Source organism: Notamacropus eugenii, chromosome 2 (genome assembly GCF_028372415.1).
Source record: "Notamacropus eugenii isolate mMacEug1 chromosome 2, mMacEug1.pri_v2, whole genome shotgun sequence".
Lineage (NCBI taxonomy): Eukaryota > Metazoa > Chordata > Mammalia > Diprotodontia > Macropodidae > Notamacropus > Notamacropus eugenii.
This window is the reverse complement of record NC_092873.1, coordinates 496,070,249-496,091,318: the sequence shown is the minus strand read 5'-3', so window position 1 is coordinate 496,091,318 and position 21,070 is coordinate 496,070,249. Positions and strand designations below refer to the sequence as shown.

At 40.7% G+C, this 21,070-nt stretch overlaps 1 protein-coding gene and 1 long non-coding RNA gene across 9 annotated transcripts in view; one reads left to right on the top strand and one right to left on the bottom strand.

Moving 5' to 3' along the window:
* The window catches only part of LOC140529917 (calcium-activated chloride channel regulator 1-like), a 32,728-nt gene extending 18,069 nt beyond the window's left edge, over positions 1–14,659 (bottom strand). Inside the window, exons 1-6 of the mRNA XM_072648958.1 lie at positions 14,472–14,659; positions 9,890–10,030; positions 9,535–9,682; positions 6,658–6,763; positions 5,034–5,211; positions 673–894 (exon numbers count right to left, since the gene is read on the bottom strand). Coding sequence (XP_072505059.1) covers positions 673–894; positions 5,034–5,211; positions 6,658–6,763; positions 9,535–9,682; positions 9,890–10,030; positions 14,472–14,630 — 954 coding nt within the window. The 5' untranslated portion in view covers positions 14,631–14,659. The remainder of the gene's footprint in view (positions 1–672; positions 895–5,033; positions 5,212–6,657; positions 6,764–9,534; positions 9,683–9,889; positions 10,031–14,471) is intronic.
* LOC140529920 (uncharacterized) overlaps positions 1–18,403 on the top strand; it is a 44,206-nt gene extending 25,803 nt beyond the window's left edge. For 2 of the 8 annotated variants that reach the window (XR_011975729.1, XR_011975733.1), the window contains exons 3-5: positions 10,004–12,383; positions 14,916–15,042; positions 16,259–18,403. This is a non-coding gene — a long non-coding RNA (uncharacterized lncRNA). Of the gene's footprint in view, positions 1–9,948; positions 12,384–13,089; positions 13,165–14,915; positions 15,043–16,258 lie in introns of all 8 variants that reach the window. The other 6 variants (XR_011975731.1, XR_011975730.1, XR_011975736.1 and 3 more) reach the window with 6 other exon arrangements.
* The last annotated feature ends 2,667 nt before the right edge of the window (positions 18,404–21,070 follow it).

The following is a 21,070-nucleotide window of genomic DNA, read 5'->3' as shown; positions in this document are numbered from 1 at the left end:
GCAACTTATAGTTTCATAGAATTGCATAACCAGCATGTGCTAGATATGGGATCTGATGCTCCTGACTCAGAGGTCAGCTCTCCATCCACTACACCACATTGTCTCATAGTAAATTATTTTTGACCAAGGAACCAATGAATTTCTGTATTGTGACTACTAAGTCATTTTGATGAATGGGGAATGGTGGGGTACAGTAGAGGGTGCCCAGATTAGTGAAGTTGTCTGGCTTTTCAAGTATGGAAACTCAGCTGCCTTTTTAGGTAGAATGTTTGATTATTTTGCACAATCATCAACAAAGGAGAAAAATTTGAAGTCATACAAAGTTGATTGTGTCGTTTTGGGCTTCCAAAAGCTTTGGGCTTTCCCAGCTTCATGGGCTAGGAAACTGCCAAAAAATTCTTAGTTTAGTCACTTTTGGACAATCAAAATGTCATCTAGATATAGTGGATAATTTGCCATGAACCTTTGTTGGAGAAAGAGGAGAGGAGGGAATATGAGACTTAGGGCTTAAAGGGAAACTTGATATGGGGGGAATACTGATTCCTTGCTGCTTAGATTCTTTTAAACGATGAGATCATTGTCGTTTCCAACAACCCCCAAATTCTATGGGTCACCGTAGGATGTAAACACACCCCCTCCCACCTCCAGCAGAATGGGTCAGGTTTGGCTTACCCCCATGCTTCCAGACTTATCCAGAACTAAGCACAAAGTCCTTTCCCTGATCTGCTTCAGTGAGAAGTTGGTCGAGGGTGGCTCTGCTTCTGTCATAGGAGTGGATGTCTTGTAGTCTTCTGAGCCTTGGATCACTTCCCATGTGCTCCTGAGGTTGCACTTCTGGTTTTGAGCATTTGGTGCATCTCTGTTATGGTTCTTTTCTGTACAAAATTCAACCACCTGAAAAAGTCCAATTGCATCATAAAAACAAAAATTGTAAAGCAGGGTTTCCTAACCTGGGTCTATGAACTAGAGTTTGAAATGATGCTTTTATATCTTTTTAAAAAATGAATTTATATGTTTTCAGTTTTCAACAGTCACTTCCATGAAGTTTAAATTTTCTCCCCCTCTTTCCCAGAGACAGCATACAATCTTGTATGGGTTCCATATTTACATTCTTATTAAACCTTTCTCATAGTAGTCATCTTGCATAAAAGAGTTATAATGAGTGGAAAAAAACATGAGGTAAACTAAACCAAAACATAACAGAGGAGAAAATAGTCTGCTTCATTCTGTGTTCTGATTTCATAGATCTTTCTCTGGATGTGGATGGCATTTTGCCTCAAGAGGCCTTTGGGAATGTTTTAGGTTCTTGCATTGCTGTGAAGGGTAAGTCTATCAGAAACAGTCTTCTCACACCGTGGCTGTTACTATGTATAATATTCTCGTGAATCTGCTCATTTCATTCAGTATCAGTTCATGTAAGTCTTTCCAAGTTTTTCTGAATCCCGACTGTTCATCATTTCACATAGCACAGTAGGATTCCATCACATTCATATACCACAACTTGTTCAGCCATTCCCCAACTGATGGGCATTCCCTTGATTTCCAGTTCTTGACCACCACAAAAAGTTGCCATAAATATTTTTGTACATGTGGGACTTTTCACCATTATTGTGATCTCTTTGGGATATAGCCCTAGAAATGATATTTCTGGGTCAAAGGGTATACACATTTTTGTAGCACTTTCGACATAGTTCCAAATTGCTCTCCACAATGGTTGGATCAGCTCACAGCTCCACCAACAATGAATTAGTGTTCCAACTCTCCCACATCTTCTTCAACATTTATCATCCTCCTGTTTTTTTTCATGATAGCCAATCTGATAGGTGTGATGTGGTATGTCAGAGTTGTTTGGATTTGCTTGTCTGTAATCAATAGTGATTTAGAACAATATACCTTTTTAAATATAGTTGGTTTGGTTTATCATGCTGAGAATTTTATTTGATGCATTTAAAACTTGATTATGAGAAGGAATCTAAAAGCTTCACCAGAGTACTGAGGGGCCTGTGACATAAAAAGGTGAAGAAATCCTTCTGTAAATCATTAATGTATGTAACCAATTGACTAGCAACCCAATGATGATTTAGGGGAGAACAGTAACTTATTTGAAAAACTCTTCAACATTCCTGGAATTCTAGGCCTGCCTATATTCCATTATCTTGTCCTAATCACTTAACCTTAGTTTCTTCACCCACAAAATGAAGGTGTTGGACTAGATAAGGAGGGCTGGGATTCACTTACATTAAAAGGTTACTGAGGACCTTTCCTCCAACAGCTTTAGTTTATGATTGTTCTGCCTATTTATATTTACCACATTAGAAATTAAAATACTTTAATATAATTATGAAATAGTTTAGACCTGGAAGTCCCCCCAAAAAGGGTCTCTGGGACTGCAGGCTGAGCGTGTTGGACCCAACTCTAAGGGGCTGTGAAGACCTCATTGTTGAATTTGCAGCAGCACATGTACACCTCAGGTTTCAACAAATGCTACAAATCAGGGCAAGGTCTATTGTTTCAATGAATATCTAGCAGGGACAAACAAGTAGCCCATGCATTTGGAATCCAGATGGGAAATATTCAGCAAAATAAATACAAAGCCAGAAAATATGGATAACGTTATGTTTTAAAAACCAAGGCACAGTATGGATCCCTCCTTCCACATGGATCAGGGGCTCATTTCTGTTTGAGTTTCACACCATGGGTTTTGACTTAATAAAGTGATGGAAACAATGTTAACAATGTAGATAAAACTTAATAATGTGTCTTGCATTTTTTCCCCCAGAGAGTCAGTTGTTAAACATTTTCTAACATACCTTTTCCCACATTGTTCCCCAGTCCACCACTTGAGAAGTGGACTAGGGCATTTACAGGTTCCTTTCCAACTAGACTCTCCTCTGAGTCTAGGATTCTGAGTTTGATCTGAGCGTGAGCACTTAGAAAGAGAAGAGACAATCGCCTGACAGCCGGCAGAGGTTCCTGAAGAAGGTGCCATGTCAGACTGACCTCGATTCCATTGGCTATCAGCTCACTAGACAGACAGGTCATGGGACCATTTCAGGCAGCTGGATTTCAGCAGAATGTTTGGCTAAGTTTCTTTGGGAATATGTTGAAGAGGTGTAGGAAGAAGAATCATATGGTTAATTGGGTTCAGCCCTGGTTGACTGACTCCAGAAGTGGTGATTAGTGTAGTGATACAAAGGTATCAACATGGCAGGCCACGTTTAGTGGAATCCCACAGGAATATTTTCTTGGTCCTGTTCTATTATATTTTAATTCAGCGACTTGGATGAAGGCATAAAGAGTGTCTGTGTCTGATATTTAGATGTTGCCAAATTGGTTGGGACAGCTAACACATTGTGTAACAGCGTGTTTGTCCTTCGTTGCCGAAGAAGACATTCCGTGAGAGAAATGATGACATGACTTGCGCTTGACTTTGTTTTGAGTGAGGGAGGGCTGTGCAGGTCACCAGCCTCACTTCTCCTCCAGAGCCATCTGAATCCAGTGAGCAGATATTCATCAGAATGACTGGAGATGACCCAGGATGAGGCAATTGGGGTTAGGTGACTTGCCCAAGGTCACACAGCTAGTGAGTGTCAAGTATCTGAGATGACGCTGCAGCATCTCGCTTCTTGTAACAGTATTGATTCCCCAAAACCTCAACAGGCAGGAACAAGGAGTGAGCTGGGGCACATAAGTGGAGAAGAAGTGGAGTCCTTTGCTGGGGTTCAGAAAAAACAAGTGTGTACACTTGTGAGTAGATGTGTCTGGGGAGGATAGGTGGAGAGAATAAAGGAGGAAGCATTTATCAGGTACCTGCTAAGTCCAGGCCCAGCACTTAATCCACAACACTACGTTGCTGCCTCGGTGAGAAAACAACACTACTTCATGTGTTATCCACTTGTTTTTGTCATGTCTGACTCCTCCTAACCCCATTTGGGATTATATTGGCAAAGATAGTGAAAGGGTTTGCCATTTCCTTTTCCAGTTCATTTTACAAATGAGGAAACTGAGGCAAATATTGTGAAATGACTTGCCCAGGATCACACAACTAAGTGCCTGAGGCTGACTTTGAACTCCGGCAGGTGAGTCTTCCTGACTCTAGGCCCAGTGTTCTGTGCACTATGGTTATAGTGAATTGCAAAGTCAGCAGGAGGAATCCAGAAGAGAGGCTCCATCCTCAGAGGGAGAGAGAGAGTGCTGGGTTTCTGTGCAGAGGTCCTGAGTTTGAATGCTGCCTTGGCTACTTGCTACTGTGTGACATGAGTCAATTAATCTCTCTTACCCTCACAGCTTTTCATATTTAACACCAAGGTAGATCATTTGGCTAAGCCCACTTCTCAAAACCGTGTAAGTTGGAACAGAAGGAACCAATTTAGGAACATATACATACATATGTATGCACACACATAGATACTCACACATATATACATATATATTTATATATACATACACACACGTATATAAGTATGTAACAGAAAGTTAAACAATAAAAGGAGCTATTGAGGTTATCCTGACACCTCCAGCCCACATTCCTTCCAAGAAAGCATTCCCCCTTAGAGCCCCAATTTGATTTTTTACTTTAGGAATTTAAGGGGTATTTAGAGTAACTTCAAAGAGATTGGGCTAGGGTATAAGTGTGGAACAGTGATATTTTGAGAGGATTGGCCTAATGAATGTCGTGTTCCCTTCTGTTCTCCTTTGTATCCTCAGCCTTCCCTTTTAGAGATGTAATGGCTCATTAAGGGGCTGCCCAGCAGAAGGGACCTGTCTCAGGCCATCTGGACAGATGTTCTGAAAGAGCGCTGAGCTAGCAGTGGGACTGTGCACCACTCACTTCATTTCTCCAAGTTTGTTTCCTCATGTGTGATATAGGAATGATAGTTATGACCAGTGAGGTCATTAGCATCAGATAAGAAGGCAGAGGCAAAGTTTTCTGCAAACTTTAACACTAATAAATGCTACTGTTATGGTTCAAAAAGATACTGTTTTCCCTTTACAAACTTCAGAACCAATGACATAAAATTTTAAATACTTACAGATTCAATGCTTTGCATGAACATGATGGAAGCTTTCTCATTCTGAATTTTATCAGGTATAAATAAGCAGTCTTTGTTAAGTTTTCCCGTTTTTGGATCTATTCTGCATGATCTGAGAGAACAACTGCCTCCGGAACATGTATGCACCCTGTTTGTACCAGTGATAGCTTCAGAACATCTGAAAACATATTAGGATGAGATTTTAAAACAGAAACTCATTATAAATCACCCCACTTATGTGTATCCCTGATGTTATCACATTAATTATTTCTTCATCATAGAGGGTGTGTATCAAGCAACCCACTTAAGCATCAAAGTCTCAGTCAGGCAGGAATAAAACTTTCTGTTTGGCAGAGAATCCCTGCAGGAAATTTCAGGTGTGCTTTTTTCCAATATCCCAATACTAGGCCATCTGTAGGGAGTACCAGGTTGGCTTTACTGGTGTCCCCGACTGTGTTGCTCCCAGGGATGGGCTCCTTACTCCTTATGGTCTTCATGGGAATTAAGAGAGAATCCTCATTCTCAGCAGCTAGGGTAGCTGCCCAGTGTTGTTTCCACCACTAATTTGTGGTGCTCAAGTTTTTTATCTGTATTCATTTATATTTCTAAGAATCCAATTTTCTTTTCATTGACTTGTTCCGTTCATTAAGTAGATCAAAACTGCTCAACAGCGTATCTCTCAGAGCTCTGTGGCCCAGCTAAACGTGGAGAAGAAATGAGGGTACCATGAAGACTTGTGTTCCTCCCAATTGCCTTGCATTTACTTCGCACCTATTTTGTGTGCATGTGGTGTGTGTGTGTGTGTGTGTGTATAAGTACATGTCATTTCCTTCAGGGTCTTTGAGAGCTGAGACTTTAATGTTCCCCTTTGTATCCCCAGCACCAAAGACAGCACCCATCATAGAGCAGGTGTTTCATGAGTGCTCATGGATTGACTGATGCTAAACCTTTTGTTAACCCAACAGGGAGAGCAATGTAGGCTTCCTGCAAAAACAGAAAGAGAGCAGGTGTAGCCTACACCAGGAAGGATACTGATATTTTCCATCCTTGAGAGTTGTAATTTCCCACTGTACTTAAACACTAAGAAGTAACAGAATGTTGCTTGTGCTTCCTAAAATGATTCCTAAATTCTCTGTGGAGAAAGAGGGAAAGGGTCTGGTAGGTTCTTTGGTGCAGTGATGGTGTGATATTCCAACATTTGAGGGGCTTCTTCTGTCTCTGTCTGTCAATGTGTGCTGCTGCTGTCCTGAGGAGGCAGCAAGGATCTGTGCTAGGTCTGTCTCTCTAGGGGTGGCTTGTATCTGAGGCCATGTTGGCAAGTCTTTCTGTGGTGCAGACATATATAACAACACCAGAGAGTTGATCTGTAATGATTTTGTGCCTCAGATTCAGAAAAATTTCTGTGCTTTGATATAGCTGCCTCTCCTTTGAAGTGTGTTGCTGTAGGAAGCAGTCACATATAAAGAAGGTTCTAGTGAAATTGATGATAACACATGCCTTTGTGGTAATCTATAGATGAAAAGAAAACCAATCTTGATAACCAGATATTTTGAAAATTAAATCGCAAGAAGATGATTTCAGTCTGATGTGGTTCACAAAAAAAGTTAAAAGAAGATAAACATACTTTACTGGTACATTTCTTCCCTCAGACTGGTAGAAACGCTCCTCTTCATTGTACTCATCAAACACTCCCCACCGTAAATGGGCCCATTCATGCACTAAAATTTTACCTGCGGGAATATATTTGAAATGCAAAAATATAATTACTTCTACACTTTGATGGTCCTCTGGGTATCCCCTCAGGTCTATGTGGATATTCCATTCATCAATGCAGATTTCACCCTACTCATGCTTTCTGTTCCTGTGAAATTCTTATTCATGGATTTCCACAGATCAATCGTAGATAAAAGTACCCAGTGCACTGAGACCCTTCTTCTAAAGTTTTATATTTCATGACTTTTGGTGTACTATTGAAAATAGCTGGATGATGCAGTGGATAGAGTGCTGTGCCTAGAGTCAGAAAGATCTAAGTTCTAATCTGGCCTCATGCCCTCAGTAGCTGTGTGACCTGGGCAGATCTTGTAACCTTTGCCTCATTTTCCTCAGCTGTAAAATGGAGATCCTAACAGCACCTACCTCTCAATGTTTTTGTGAGGAGCATTTGTAAAGCACTTAGCATAGTTCTTGCCCCATCATCGTTCGTTCGTTCGTTCGTTCCTTCCTTCCTTCCTTCCTTCCTTCCTTCCTTCCTTCCTTCCTTCCTTCCTTCCTTCCTTCCTTCCTTCCTTCCTTCCTTCCTTCCTTCCTTCCTTTCCCATTTCCCTTACTTTTACTTAAATAATTGGATGGATCTGTGATCTCTTTCATTCACTTATAGTCATCAGTGGTACAGATTTCAGTTCATCCATATCTCCGCATCTTACGTCCTCTCCCTGCCAACATGAATCAATCAAAGGGAGCCTAAACAATGATCTGGAGGAGGAGTGTATCTTTGAATAGGTTTCTTGACATTGTATAGATACCAATAGACTATCCCTCTGTTTTCCTACACTTAGCACATGCTACATGTGTCTGTCTTTTCTGTCCCTTAGGTATGCTCTGTTTACCCCCAGTACATGTATTGCATTTAATACTACTATTCCTTCATGCTCCTTAAAATCTCCATCTTCCTTTAAGGTGTAGCTCAAGCACTCTATCTACCATGAAGCCTTCTCTGATTTCTCTCGCTGGCTGCTAAGCCTCTCCCCTCCTCACATTACTATGTGTTGTACATTTCTATGAACATGTTGACTAGTAATATGTTGTAGCAGAGTGAAAACTTTTTCAAACCCAGCTACTTTTGTAACCTTGGACACATCACTTAATGTCCCTGGGCCTCATTTTTCTCATGTGCCAAATGAAATGATTGGACTAGTTTCCCTCTAAAGTTTCCATCTCTAAATCTATAATCCCATGATCCTACATCTGACCATGTCACTCCCCTGCTTAAAAAACTTCCTTGGCTCCCTAGTACACTAGGATGAAATTCAGAACATTGAACCTGATATTTAGCCTTCCAGATTCTGACTCCAGCTTACCACTTTCCTATTACTTCCTTTTGTGCCCTTTGTATTCCAGTCAAATTGAATAATTTACTGTTCCCAGAATTCAACATGCAATCTATTTGTCTAAGCCCTGCCCCATTCCTAGTATAAATTCCTTTCTTATGTGCCTTTCAGAATCCTTATCTTCATTCAAAATTCAATTTTAGTATCACTTCTTCTGAGATGTCATCCTGGAGCCCACCACTTATTAGTCCACATTCAGCTTCTTCCCAGTAATCCTAGAGCTCTTTGGCTCTTCTCTCTTGTTCCCTCTTTACTCCTTGCTCTGTTTTCTAATTCACTGTGTCCATCATGTGTTCTTCCCAGAGACTGTGGGTAGGTGAGGGTATTTTTTATCTCCGTGTCTCCTAAACCTTGCTCAGTACCTTACACATGGTTGAATTTATTGAAAATCAAATTATTTCTATTTCACTCCTTTCATTTTAATAACTCCTTATGCTTAGATGTTTGAATCCTTATGGAGAAAATTTAGATCCTTAGGTTTATATTGGTTTTTACACTGTCTTATATACTTTTAATGTGAGAAATACTTTAATTGAATATGTTCTCTAAAGGAGTAGTCTCTAGGGCAGAAGCTCAGACCCCTGGAGAGCCAAGGCATTAACTCAAGAGGTCACCCTCAGGGTTCTAAGGTGGGCCCTCTTCTCCCTCTATACTATTTCACTTGGTGATCCATCAAAACCCTGAATTTAATTATCATCTCTTTGCTGATGATTCTGAAACGAACCTATTCTGCCCTAATCTCCCTGCTGACCTCCAGTCTCACATTTCCAACTGCCTTTCCAGATGTCTTGAACTGATATGCAGTAGATGTCTTTAACTCAGTGTTTCCAAAACTGAATTCATTATCTTTTCCCTTAAACCCTCCTCCCTCCTCCTGTTACTGTAGAGGGCAATACCATCCTCCCAGTCCATCAGGCTCACAACCTAAGTGTCATCCAGGATTCCTCACTGTCTTACACCCAACATCCCATCTGTTTCCAAGACCCATTGATTTTACCTTTGAAATATCTCTGAATATGGCCCTTTCTTTCTTCTGGTGCTGCCAGCCCTCATTTCCTCACACCTGGACTATTTCAGTAGCCTGCTGGTTGTTCTGCCTCCCTCAAATCTCTCCCCAGCCCAATCCAACCTCCCTTCAGCCACTAAGGTGATATTCCTTTTTTTCTGATAGAAGGCAGTAAAAAACATTTAGAGACCACCATCTAAAGCAATTACATTTCCAACGGTGAAGTGAAATACCACTATCCCTTCTTAAGTGAAGAAAGGAATTCCCCTGAAATCTTCTTGGCTCATCTTCAGTTTCAGATCAAGAGAATTATATTCTATGAATACTATGAAACTTGAGTTAGGAAACATTCTGCACATAGGACACAAGCATAGAGTTTCTTCAGTACCTCGCGGTCCGTACTCATCCACCTTTTTCCCTGATATGATGTCAGGAGTTAAATGAATTCTCTCTCCCTTGTCTCCACACTGTCCAATCTGGTCAGTTCGTGGAACATCATTGCCTGGGGGATTAGCAGCTTCAATGATGATATCTGCCTAGAAATATTTTTTTAAAGTTTCTTGTTATATGGAACACCATAAACAAAACTTGCAATATTTACACTGAATGACTGTGAAAATATTTTCATTAAATATCAGAGGATTGCATTTCAAAACTTTAGGTCACCCATTAAGTAATATTTAATAAAAATATTTTAAAAATAAAAACAATGCTTAATAAAAATGAGAGTTTGATGATCTTACATTTTTGTAGGTCTCAAGTTTTGGTTTCTCATAGTCTGGTTTTGTCTGCCATGTTGTAGGAATCAAGATGGAGACTCCTTTGAAGTAAAATCTTTTTTCTGTGGCCTTATACAGGTAATTTGAAGCCTCTGATACCATGTTCTATATGAAAAGAAGAAATCCATTAGTAAATCTGACAGCTGACAGAGGAATAAATAACAATCATTTAACTTCACAGAGAAGATTGATAATTATAAAAACTCTACAGGATTTTAATCAGGTGAAAATGGAGAAATGTGGCTTGTACTTGTGGGTGCTTGTACCATTCAGTCTGATTTACAGTCCTTTTCAGTCTGGTCCTTTTTAGGAAGAGACCAGATTATACACGTCCCTATTCATAGACAAATAGGTTTTAAGTACTTAACATTTGCAAAACACCTCTGGGGACAGAGAGATGGCTACAACTCAGGCCCTGCTATTTAGGAGTTTATGGTCTAATGGGAGTTGCTGGGTGTAATGGGAGGAGGAGTGGGAGAGTCATATGTACAAAGAGTCACAGTACCAGGGAAGAGGTGATAAATGCAAGGAAATGTGAGTGGGCTCAGCCAAGAGAGGGTAGCTAATTCTGCTGGGAAACAGTTAGCAGAGAAAAACTCCTAGCAATCAGAGAGATCAAGAAAGGCTTTCTTTAGAAGAAAGTTCCAGGCATGGGGAACAGCCAGAGAAAGGTACAGAGTTAGTGATTGGGTGCTTAGGTGCCTGTGCTTGGACCTCAATTCTAAAATCACATTTCTCTCTAAAAATCCCATTTCTCCCTAGCCTCAAAACACTATCCCAGGAAGTTTCTGTCCATGCTAAGGACACAGTCTGCCCCAGAAACAACCCTTATCTCCTTTCCTGATACAGTAGCCAGGTGTACCTATAGAATTTATTAGTCTGAACCAGTTGTGTAATAGCTGAACAGGCTGTGTACTGGGTCATAATGAAATTTACTATTCACTGACCAATCATAGTATCCTAGACCTAGACATATGTACACTCCCTTACATTTAACTTGTCTAAGAAGACATTGATGAGAGCAGCCGTGGTATTCCTTAGTCAGTTCTGACTGTTACTTGACTTAGTGACATTTCAGGCCTAAAACCACACCTCAATATAGCTCCATTTTGAGCTATTTCCTGATGAATACTAAAAGTGCATATTCCTTTAAGAACTAACCACTCCTTAATCCTACCCTGATTCACACAATTAGCATAGTTGGCACATGTTTTTTTACTAGAATATCCTATATAAACTTTATCTCTGTACCTCTAAAGCTGGAGATTCCCTAGGAACTCTTGCTTACTGAAAAGCATAATAAATTACCACCTTGACTTTAACAATGCTTGAGTCAATGAATTCTTTTCCAAATGGCCCATGCAGGGAACTCCAGTCTTAGAGTTCCTGTACCCTCTATCTCTCCAACTCCCATCATATTTCTAGCCTTCAATGTGTGGCACACAATGAGGTCTCAGGCATTCTTCAAGTCAAGGTAAGCTTCCCCTCTCTTCCACCTTCTCTTGAACTCTCTAGTCATCCACCTTCTTGCCCTATAGTTGAGGCTTACCCCTTAATTACCTAGGAATGCTTACTGGGGTTTAGGTGGAGCCTTTGACAGGCTCTGGCACAATTCACATGTGTCAAGGGATGTCTTGATAGGGAATTCGTGTTGTTAGGTCCCTCTTTAGGATGCTAGGAGGTGAGATAGTCTACAGGTGCTATTGGTACCCCTTCTCTTCAATACCCATCTCCAAAGCTTACAGGCCAAAGGATGGGCCAATACCCCCCACTCTGATATTCAGCCCTAGGAAACTTGGTCTCCAGTACCTTAAAGAACATTTTAGTTGACCTCCATTATGATCTGGAGAGCCAAGCAAAAGTGTCTGATTTGTGCAGAAGATTTCTGATAATCCTTTCTGGGCTTTTGGATTCTCCCTTTCGCTGTCTGTGTATGTTCTGTCTGTGCCTGTATGAATGAAAGTGTCTGTGTTACTGCAGCCAGCCTGCTGCAGCTGGCCATTGGAATGCAGTTATTTCTTTCCCTCCCCCTATTGCTGATGATCAATGGGAGATAGAAAGAAAGAGACAAATCTTTTACTGGTTAGTTGCCAGGTCAAAAATAGAAAGAAATAAGGTATGTGCAGTTTTAAAGGGCCTTTCAAGAAAGCCCACCAGAAGGAATAAGTAGATAGAAGGAAAGGTGAGAAAGTAGGAATCTAGAAAGGATAACAGCATGGGTAGAAAGTTTTAAGGAAAGCATAAATGGTTTGGAAATTTATGGAAATTTGTTGGTAAAATTGTCTTTCTCTTTCTACCTTCTAACTCTGGCTAGGTTTTGCAGGTGGAGAGAAAGAGAAGAAAGAAATTGGGGAAACTTTTCCCCTCATATCAGAGAGTCAGACTGACTAGAATATAAACATTTCATGCCCCACCTGAAAGAAAAAGAAGTTTTTGTGTGAGGGGACACAATCAAGAGGTAGTTAAATTCATTCTGCTCATATTTTAACTGAAATGTGTCACTACTAATTTGATTTTAAAGATGGTCAGAATTTGTTATACTATTTGTCACTAAACCAAATTGAGAAAATGCACAGATATAAAAAAGAAACCTCAGAGACAAAGCTTTGAACTCTCCAGTAAAAGGGAAGGAACCAGGCACTGTTGGATCTTTTTGTAGAGTCCCTCTCACTTCAACTGACAGATTCAAAGCCCTCTCTTTCAAAGAAGTTTTTAAGGAGTGGACTCAGAAGTGAAGTTTACTTGAGTAAAAGTTAGAACTATTAAGATCCTTACGCCGTAGTCCTCACTCTGAACGCGGAGGTGGGGCTGTAACGAATAGTTAGAACAGCTAAAAATATTTTAGCCGATTCTGTTAACTTTTCTCATTCCAGATCAGATAAGGAAAGAGAGTGCTAAAGAATAGTAGGGAATTTGAGTTACTGTCCCCACCTGGTAAAAGGAAGGAGCAGGAGGCTTCTGCTCCAGGTTCTCTGAAGTTGAGTATCCCCTATCTGGAAGCTCATAGATTCCTCAAGCACCCTCATCCTTATCCAACAAATCCCCCTCCTCAATCGCCCCTGGTCCTTTAATTCAGATGCTGGACTCCACAACCTTGCACCACTCCCTAGTCCTCAGTTCATCTTTCTCCCCCCTTCCCAAATCCATGACTTTCTCACAACCAGACTCTGCAACTGTGGGGAAAGAAGGGAATGGGACAGTTCAGTATGAGATCACATGCCAACCAGCCTCTATATTTGGTAAGCCCAGTCTTCTATTAATAATTTTTATATGTGATGGTTTGGAAATGCAATTGTACCTAAAATTTACTGTGTTACTATTGTGTTTCTAAACTGTAGTAAAATTCTCTTATATTGCAAAAATTGAATGACCACTGTGAGCCAGAAATGGTGTTAGCCAAAACAGTTTTTAATATGAATTTTGTTGAAACTAAAAGGTGTTGGATAAATTGTGTAAAAATCATTTATGTTAGTTTATCAGCCTTGCTAACCCTCTCATAACTGCCATTTAAAAAACCAGATATCTTCACCTTTGACTTTTAAAGAGGTTACAGATAAAACAATTTGTCACTTATGAAAGTTGTACGATTATTAACTAAGTTATTTGGGGATAGTGTTTTAATGCTGAAACCTAAAATTGTTAATTGATTCCTATGTATGGAAAGGAGGAAATTGGGTGAAAACCTTATTCAGATTGGTTCTGCTGGTCCAGAACAGTCCTTCTACATGTTTGGGAGTTCACAAGCAGGGGCACTAGCATCAGCACCTTTCCTAGAGTCCATGCAGATTCCCCTTATTTTGTAAAATTACCAAGGCCCTTGAAAACCATCTGTGTGTGCAAGATTATCAGCCCCAGGAAAATAGCTTGTTTGGGTATGTAGTTCCTAAACAATGATGATTTGTTCAGAACTTATGATAGATAGAAAGGATTTTTAACAATTTTCTTTTATACCAGGACAAATTTTAAATTTGAAAAGCAAAGATTTTAAATGGAATCCATTATGTATGTGAGTCCTGGTAAATCTTTAGTTGGCATCTTGCAGGGTAGGGCAGCAGAAATCCCTTTGCCCTGTTCCCCTGACACTATGATACTCCCTGACAAGGAGCAGGGAACAAAGCACTGGAAGTCTTCAGAAACATGGAATACGAAGACACTGGCATTTCCTGGTGGTAGTGACTGGCAAAAGAGCTTATGTGACTTTCCCAAATATATTATCTGGCCTGTTCGTATATTCTGTGCCATTGGAAACTCAGAATCTGTCACTGGTAACATTTCATTACTTCTGAGGAAAGACCTCCTTCCTTACCCTTTAAATTTATCTAATGTAAATACAAAAGGCATCAAGAGAAAAAAGTTTAAACATGAAGTTAGTTTTCATGCTTGCCACCTTCCGTCAGTTCGTATGGAGCTTGCAGGCCAATGAAATGTCAAAAGCCCTTTCAATAAAATAGTTAGCAATAAAGTTGCCCCCCCCCTCCATTACATGCTCAGACACATTTCAAAATTCAAATCAAACCGAAGAGCAAACACTTGACAGCTCTCCTACCTTGATTTCCTGAATAAGGTTTTCATCTTCTGGCAAATCTGGGTCAATTGCAATGACCACATCTTCATAGCCGTTGGTATTCAGCTTAATGAGGGATGTGCCTGCCCCCTGAAGCAGGCACAGAGTCAAGGTTAAGACAGATATCTTAAAGGATACCATGGCTGACAGTCTGTGTCCAGTTCTTTGGGAAAAGACCAGTCTGGGAAACTTGTGTCCAGCTGCTATATGTTTACATATATATATATATATATATATACACATATATATACATATTTATATATACACCCAGGACTTTGCCCTTGTTTCTAGTATATTACAACTTTGTTATCGTTATCTGATCAGAAGTACTTATCTCAAAAGTATTTGAAAAATATTTGCTTATGACCATCATGGAGGAGCATAGTGTAAAGCAATATTTGTTTTATATATTTATGTTATATGCAGGAGGAAAGGCAGCATGACAGAGTGGATAAAGGGAGAGCTGATTAAGGAACTAGGAAGACCTAGGATCAAGCCCTGACTCAGACACATATCACCTAAGTGAAACAAGAGATCATCGCACCTTCCAGTGGTAGGCAACTCATTAAGATTGTAAATTACAGAGAAGGTGCTGACCTACGTTAGCAGAGGCAGTTTCCTCATCTGGTTCTCTTTTTTTTTTCAATGAAACACCAGATCCAATCTCCAATCTCTCTCTCTCTCTCTCTTTCTCCTTCTTTTTCTCTCTCTCTCTCTCTCTCTCTCTCTCTCTCTGTCTGTCTCTCTCAAACATACACACAGAAATCTATGTATGTGTGTATGAATATATATGTATACGTTTTTATATATTTGACAGATGGCAAAATTTCCCTTACTATGACAGGTGATTAAGTGCCACAAGTTTCAAAAACCTCTTTATTGGGAGGTTCTCAACTTGAGGTCCATGGATTTTTTTTGAAAATTTTTTGAATTTTTTAAAAAAGTATTTTATTATCTATATTTCAGTGCAGTTTGTTTCATTTTTAGACCTATATATTTGTATGTGTGATGGGCAGAGTTTCATCACATAAAGAAAAAAAGGTTAGAAATTCTGCTTTTAAAAGTAACCTCTGTGAGTTGCCAGCGGCAAGAATTTTTGTCAGCTTTCAGCTATGTAATACATGAACTTGAGGCTCATTCTCAGAAAACACGACATCTGGCCCACCAATTGGTTCTAGCTTGAAGCCTTTTAGAATCTGCTATGGCTTAAACTGTACTGACAGTGTACTTTAAGAGGTCCTCCATAGATGAAAAATCAGAATGAGACTTTGGTGGAGATTTATCATCGTTGTTAAAATAAAGTTGATGATAAATTTTAAAATTATGAATATTATTTTATTTTCAAATCCCAAGTGTTTATTGTAAATCTATCACATTACTGGTCTGGTAATAGAATAGTGTAAAATGTATATATTCATTAAAATCCTAAAATACTGCTCCCTAATGTGGACAGTAACTTGGGAAATTAAATTACAGTGTAAAATGCATATGATAATGCAGTGTTAGATGATTTTGATATATTGGAAAAGGGAACTGATAATAATACCATCAATCATAGTTATAACAATAATAGTAATTCATATCTGTGTAGAATAGAGCTTCTTAACTTGTGGTCCTTGGATGGATTTCAGGTAGTCCATAAACTTAATTGGAAAAAGAATTGACAGCTCTATCTTCACTACCCTACACCTGAAATTTTGAATTTCCTTCAATTATTTAAAACCGTGATTGTGATGAATCCATTGTGTGTTTTGTTTTGATTTTACCAGATTACCAGAGGCTCAAGACACAAAAATATTCAAGAATCTCTATTAAATAGCTATCAATTCTGCCACATCCCTTACTCCTCTTAGCCTGTTGACTCCTTCCCACAAGCCCATGAGGTAGGTGCTGTTATTCATTCCACAAACGTTCATGAGTCATTCATTAAGTGCCATCTCCACCCTTTGCCCTGACACAGGTGGAAGGTATGGATAGAAACTCACAAAAGGCCCATTTCTGCACCAAAACAGGGTCCTAAAAAAGAATCATGTCATAAAAAGAGGGGGAGAAGAAAATAGAGTCGTAGGAGTCAGCCTCACTGGTCAGGAGGCAATGGAGGACCCTGGAGCCAAATAGCCTTCGGTGAGTCAGCCAGACACTTAAGTTTTATGGCAAAGCATACATTCTGACCTGCCCTTGCCAGTGCCTGCCAACCTATTACCAGCCTGGTTTTGCCCTGCAGCTTCATCATTCACTGCTGTTCCTCCTGGCTTCTGCCTCCACCATCACCTTCTGCCCTCCAGGACAGTAAGGGCCTTGGAGCTGACTCACTGTATGACTGTGTACAAGTCATTTCACCATTGCTCATGCAGATGGATGGGGTTCAGGGTCCTTTCCTTCAACTCCTTCCACTAGCTGCTGCCACCAGAACTTTCGGCAGTTGACCAGTGAGATGCTGAGAATGACCCAAACCATCAAATGAAGTATATCTTAATTTCTTTATCAGGACTATCTATAAACATGTAGAAGGTGAAGACATTTAGAATATGGGGAACGTTTGTAACTGAACACAGATATGTAAATCCATTGAAAAACAGCCCAGATGAGTTGAGAATCTCCCCTTCAGCACCACCCCCTGTTGTTTTGGTTGTTTACTCATTTTCAGTCATGTCTGCCTTGTTTGTGACCCCATTTGCTTTTCGTTTGTTTGTTTGTCTTTGTTTTTGGTTGAAGATACTGGAATGGTTTGCTACTTCCTTTTCCAGCTCATGTTACAGGAGAGGAAAGTAAGGCAAACAGGGGCAAGTGACTTGGTGTCTGAGGTCGGATTTAAACTCAGGTCTTCCTGACTTCATGCTGACTCTCAGTCCATTGAGCTATCTAGCTGTCACTACTGTCTACATGAGGAGTATGTGAGGTGTCCATGCCTCTGGTGTGAGGGTTTGCCAAGCCCTTTTCAGGGTTGCTCAGTCACCTTTGGTGTCCATCTGGTCACCCAACTTTTGCCTGTGGCTCCAAGATGCTGTACTGGCCACAGCCTGGTAAAACCATCCGAGCAGACAGGCTAAACCAGGTGGAGAGGAAGCAAGAGGCCTCTGACCCATCCATGAGATAGAGAGATGTCTAGCCCACACATGTGAAGACTTCCCTTGGCAGACAGAACAGGCAGAGGAGAACCATTTGTTCCAAAGGACATGACATGGCTGGAGCAGGCACTTAGATCTTGCACAGACACTGACGATGCCAAAGTCATCTGCTGCAGCCTGGGACATTGCCAGTTGTTTTGACTTTTGTCCTGGCCCTGGATTCTCGAAGAGTGGGCCCGAGAACTTTATACAATTCTGCCCCACTTAAATCCAATTCATGAGCAAGTCAAGTCATCACCCCATGAAGTCATTTGTCCTCTTCAAAAGAAAGGACCACGTGTATTCTACTGAGCAGAATGGAACTGGATCAGTCCATCCCCGAGAGCTCATCAGGTGGTAGGACTGTGCTAAAAGTTCTTAAAGAGCAGCATGAAAAGAAGAAGGGAAATGGAAAGGGAAAAAATGAGGAGGCCTTGCTGACAAAGGTCTATAGGATTGTGTCCTCTCTTGGATGTCCCCAGTGAAACTCTGCCAAACACGTTCAGCCTTGAAACTAGAGAGGCAGCAGGTGATCCAGCAAAGAACATTCTGTCTCATGGGGTTGTTGTGAAGTTCAAATGAAACAATGTGTTTATTTCTTTTCTGTGCAAGAGTGCTTTGCAAACGTGAAATTGCTATGTGTATACTATCTATTGTAATCATGATTATTAAGAAGGAGCAAATTGACTGCCTGGTGCAGAAGAGGGAAAGTGGAAGAAATGGATGCTGTCCACCTCTAGAGAGAGAACTGGTGGAGTCTGGATGTAGATGAATTTTACTGTTAAAAACTTTATTATTCTTGTTGGTTTTCTTTTTGTAGTCTTCTCTTTCTTTTGTAAAATATTTTGCATGACTGCACCTGTATAATCTATATGAAATTGCTTGCCTTCCCAAGGAGGGGAGGGAAGGAAGGGAGGAGAGAGAAAATTTTTTTAAATGGGTATTAAAATATTTGTGTGCATGTAATTGAAAAAAAAATAAAAATAAGAAAGAAGTAAAAGAAGCAATTGAGAACTGTTGTTTGTGAAGAGGAGGAAGACATCAGAGCAATAAACAGCCATCTGGCCCTGAGTCCTCAAAATAGAGGAAAAGAGGGCAAGACAAATTCTTAGGGGCCACTCGGACCACAAGGAAGAAAGAGCTCTGTCTAGCAGCTGAGACCCATGGAGGCCACCTGCCTCCCCCACCTTTTCGCAAAGAAAGAAGAGTTTCTTTATGTCTAACCTCTCCCTGCCAGCTCCAAGTCAAGGATCCTTGCTGCTCCCCTGAGAGGTAGGAGATATTGCATGGTGGGAAGAGGGTTGACCTCAGAGTAGAGAAGATCTGGGTCCAGATACTGACCCTGACACAGGCAGGCATGTTGGGCACCATACCTGCCAGTGCCCTACACTGCTCTCCTCAGAGTATAAGTCATGGACAGGCATCTGTGTGGGGCCATGGTTTGGATCTGAACCCAGAGAACCAGAATACAAATTCTGACTCTGCTATTAAATGAATGAGTGGCCTTCTGCTTCAGTTTTCTTATGTGTAAAATGAAGAGGTTAGATAAGTTGGTTTCAGGTTCTTCCAGTTTTGAATCTGTGCTTCTGACAAGCAGTAGTAGAGGGAGCTTCCACACTAGCAAAACCACAGGTATGGATCCCCTCCAGACTTCCCCCAGCTCCCAAGCTTCTCTTTTAAACTAGTCCTCTTTTAAGGGAGTAAAAATAGGCTTCCAACTGGCCTGGCCATGGCATGTAGCTCCCCATGGAGAACTTGAGAAGCCAGTGAGCCCAGTCAAATCTGATGGGGACAGAAAGATGGGCCTGGGATCCCAAAGGCCTTGCTCATGCAGCAACAGAACACTAGCCCTTTGATCCTGGGTACATATCCCTTTGTTGCACCCTCCCAGAATGCGTGGTGCAGGGGAAGGAAGAATTTATTTTCAGATCTTGACATGGGTGACTTTGTGTAGTTCATTTAACGTGTTGGGCCTTAATTTTCCTACGTGTTGTAAAATGTGGGGTTTGCCCTAAATGACCTCTCTGCCTCCTCATTCTGAATTCATGATCTTGTGACCTATGAGTCTGTTAGGAGCTGAAGAAGACGGGTGGCTGTTATTTCTCACTCTGGAGCCATCGACTAATCAGTGGCAATTTCCTTTTGCTATCTAAGTATTAATCAACAAACGTTATTAGATGCCTGGTCTGAGACAGACTCATGTACTAGGCTCTGCAGGAAGAAATTCAAAAGTGAGACAATCTACAATTTCAAGCAGCTTACATTTTACTAGGGGAAGACAATACCTTCAGACGTTAAGTGCTGGCTATAGAAAATAGGTATTTATCTCATTGACTGGGGGATTCAGGACAGGTCTCTTGAAGGAGGGGGCACTTGGACTGAGCCTTGGATGGATCCAGGGTTTTGAGATGCTAAATCCCCAGCACCCCTCTGATCTTCATTTTCTTCACAGGGTAACTAAGCAGGCTGGAGAAGGTGACTCCTAATGTCTTTTCTTCAGTTCCAGCATGCCATAGTTCAGTTTGGGTTACTTATTTAGGATCACAGGAACATAGATTTAGAGCACCATTGAGGTCCTAAAGTCCAAACTGTTTCCCTTAAGGATGAGACCTCTGAGGCTTGCAGGTGACCTGATCTGACTGGGATCCATTTCAGTATATATATTTTTTGAGGCAACAAATATCCACAGTTTAAAATATTTACTCAGAAGTACTACTTACCCCTTAGGGATTCTGATTCCTAGGTGCAACAGGCCTGTCAAACTTCCAAGTCACTAAATATTATAAAAACAAAAAACAGCATAGTAAAACTCATCCTAACAGTGTTGCTATCAAGAATGGAGACATTATCCTTAGCTAGATTTCTATGGTACTTTTCAAATGGGCATAACACTTTACAAAAATGTATTGTTTTATCCTCACAATAACTATGCTGTTATCCCCACTTTATGATTGAGAAAAATGAAGCTGACAGCAGTTGTGACTTTCTATGAAAGAACTAGGAATGGGGTTGCTCTAGTAACCTGCAGTCCTCAGCAACGCTTTGGTTTAGAAATGTTATTCCATGTATATTATCTAGGAAGCCCCCCTTAATAGCTTAAGCCACAAAGTATGTCTGATAATGGGACAAGGGCAACAGCTGCATCCACATGTTCAGACTTGGCCCCAAGACAAGGGATATAAACCCATATGTGAACCTCCTATGTGAACCTCCTTCCCCTAGAGGTTTCTCAGCTTTAATGAGATCCCACCTCCTGCAAACCATACTGTATTAGGGTCTTGACCATGTGGTTGAGCCTGAGGGAGACCAGGGAAGAGGGACTGTCCTAGGGAGAGAATTCCTCCCTCCCTGACCCCTGGCAGCCTTGCTTTCATTTTATATCCTTGCATAAATAAGCCTTGGCATTAAAAAACCTAAGTCCAAGGGCTTGCTTTGTTGGCTCCATGTTAAAAATAAAAAGACCCCGGGGTAGTT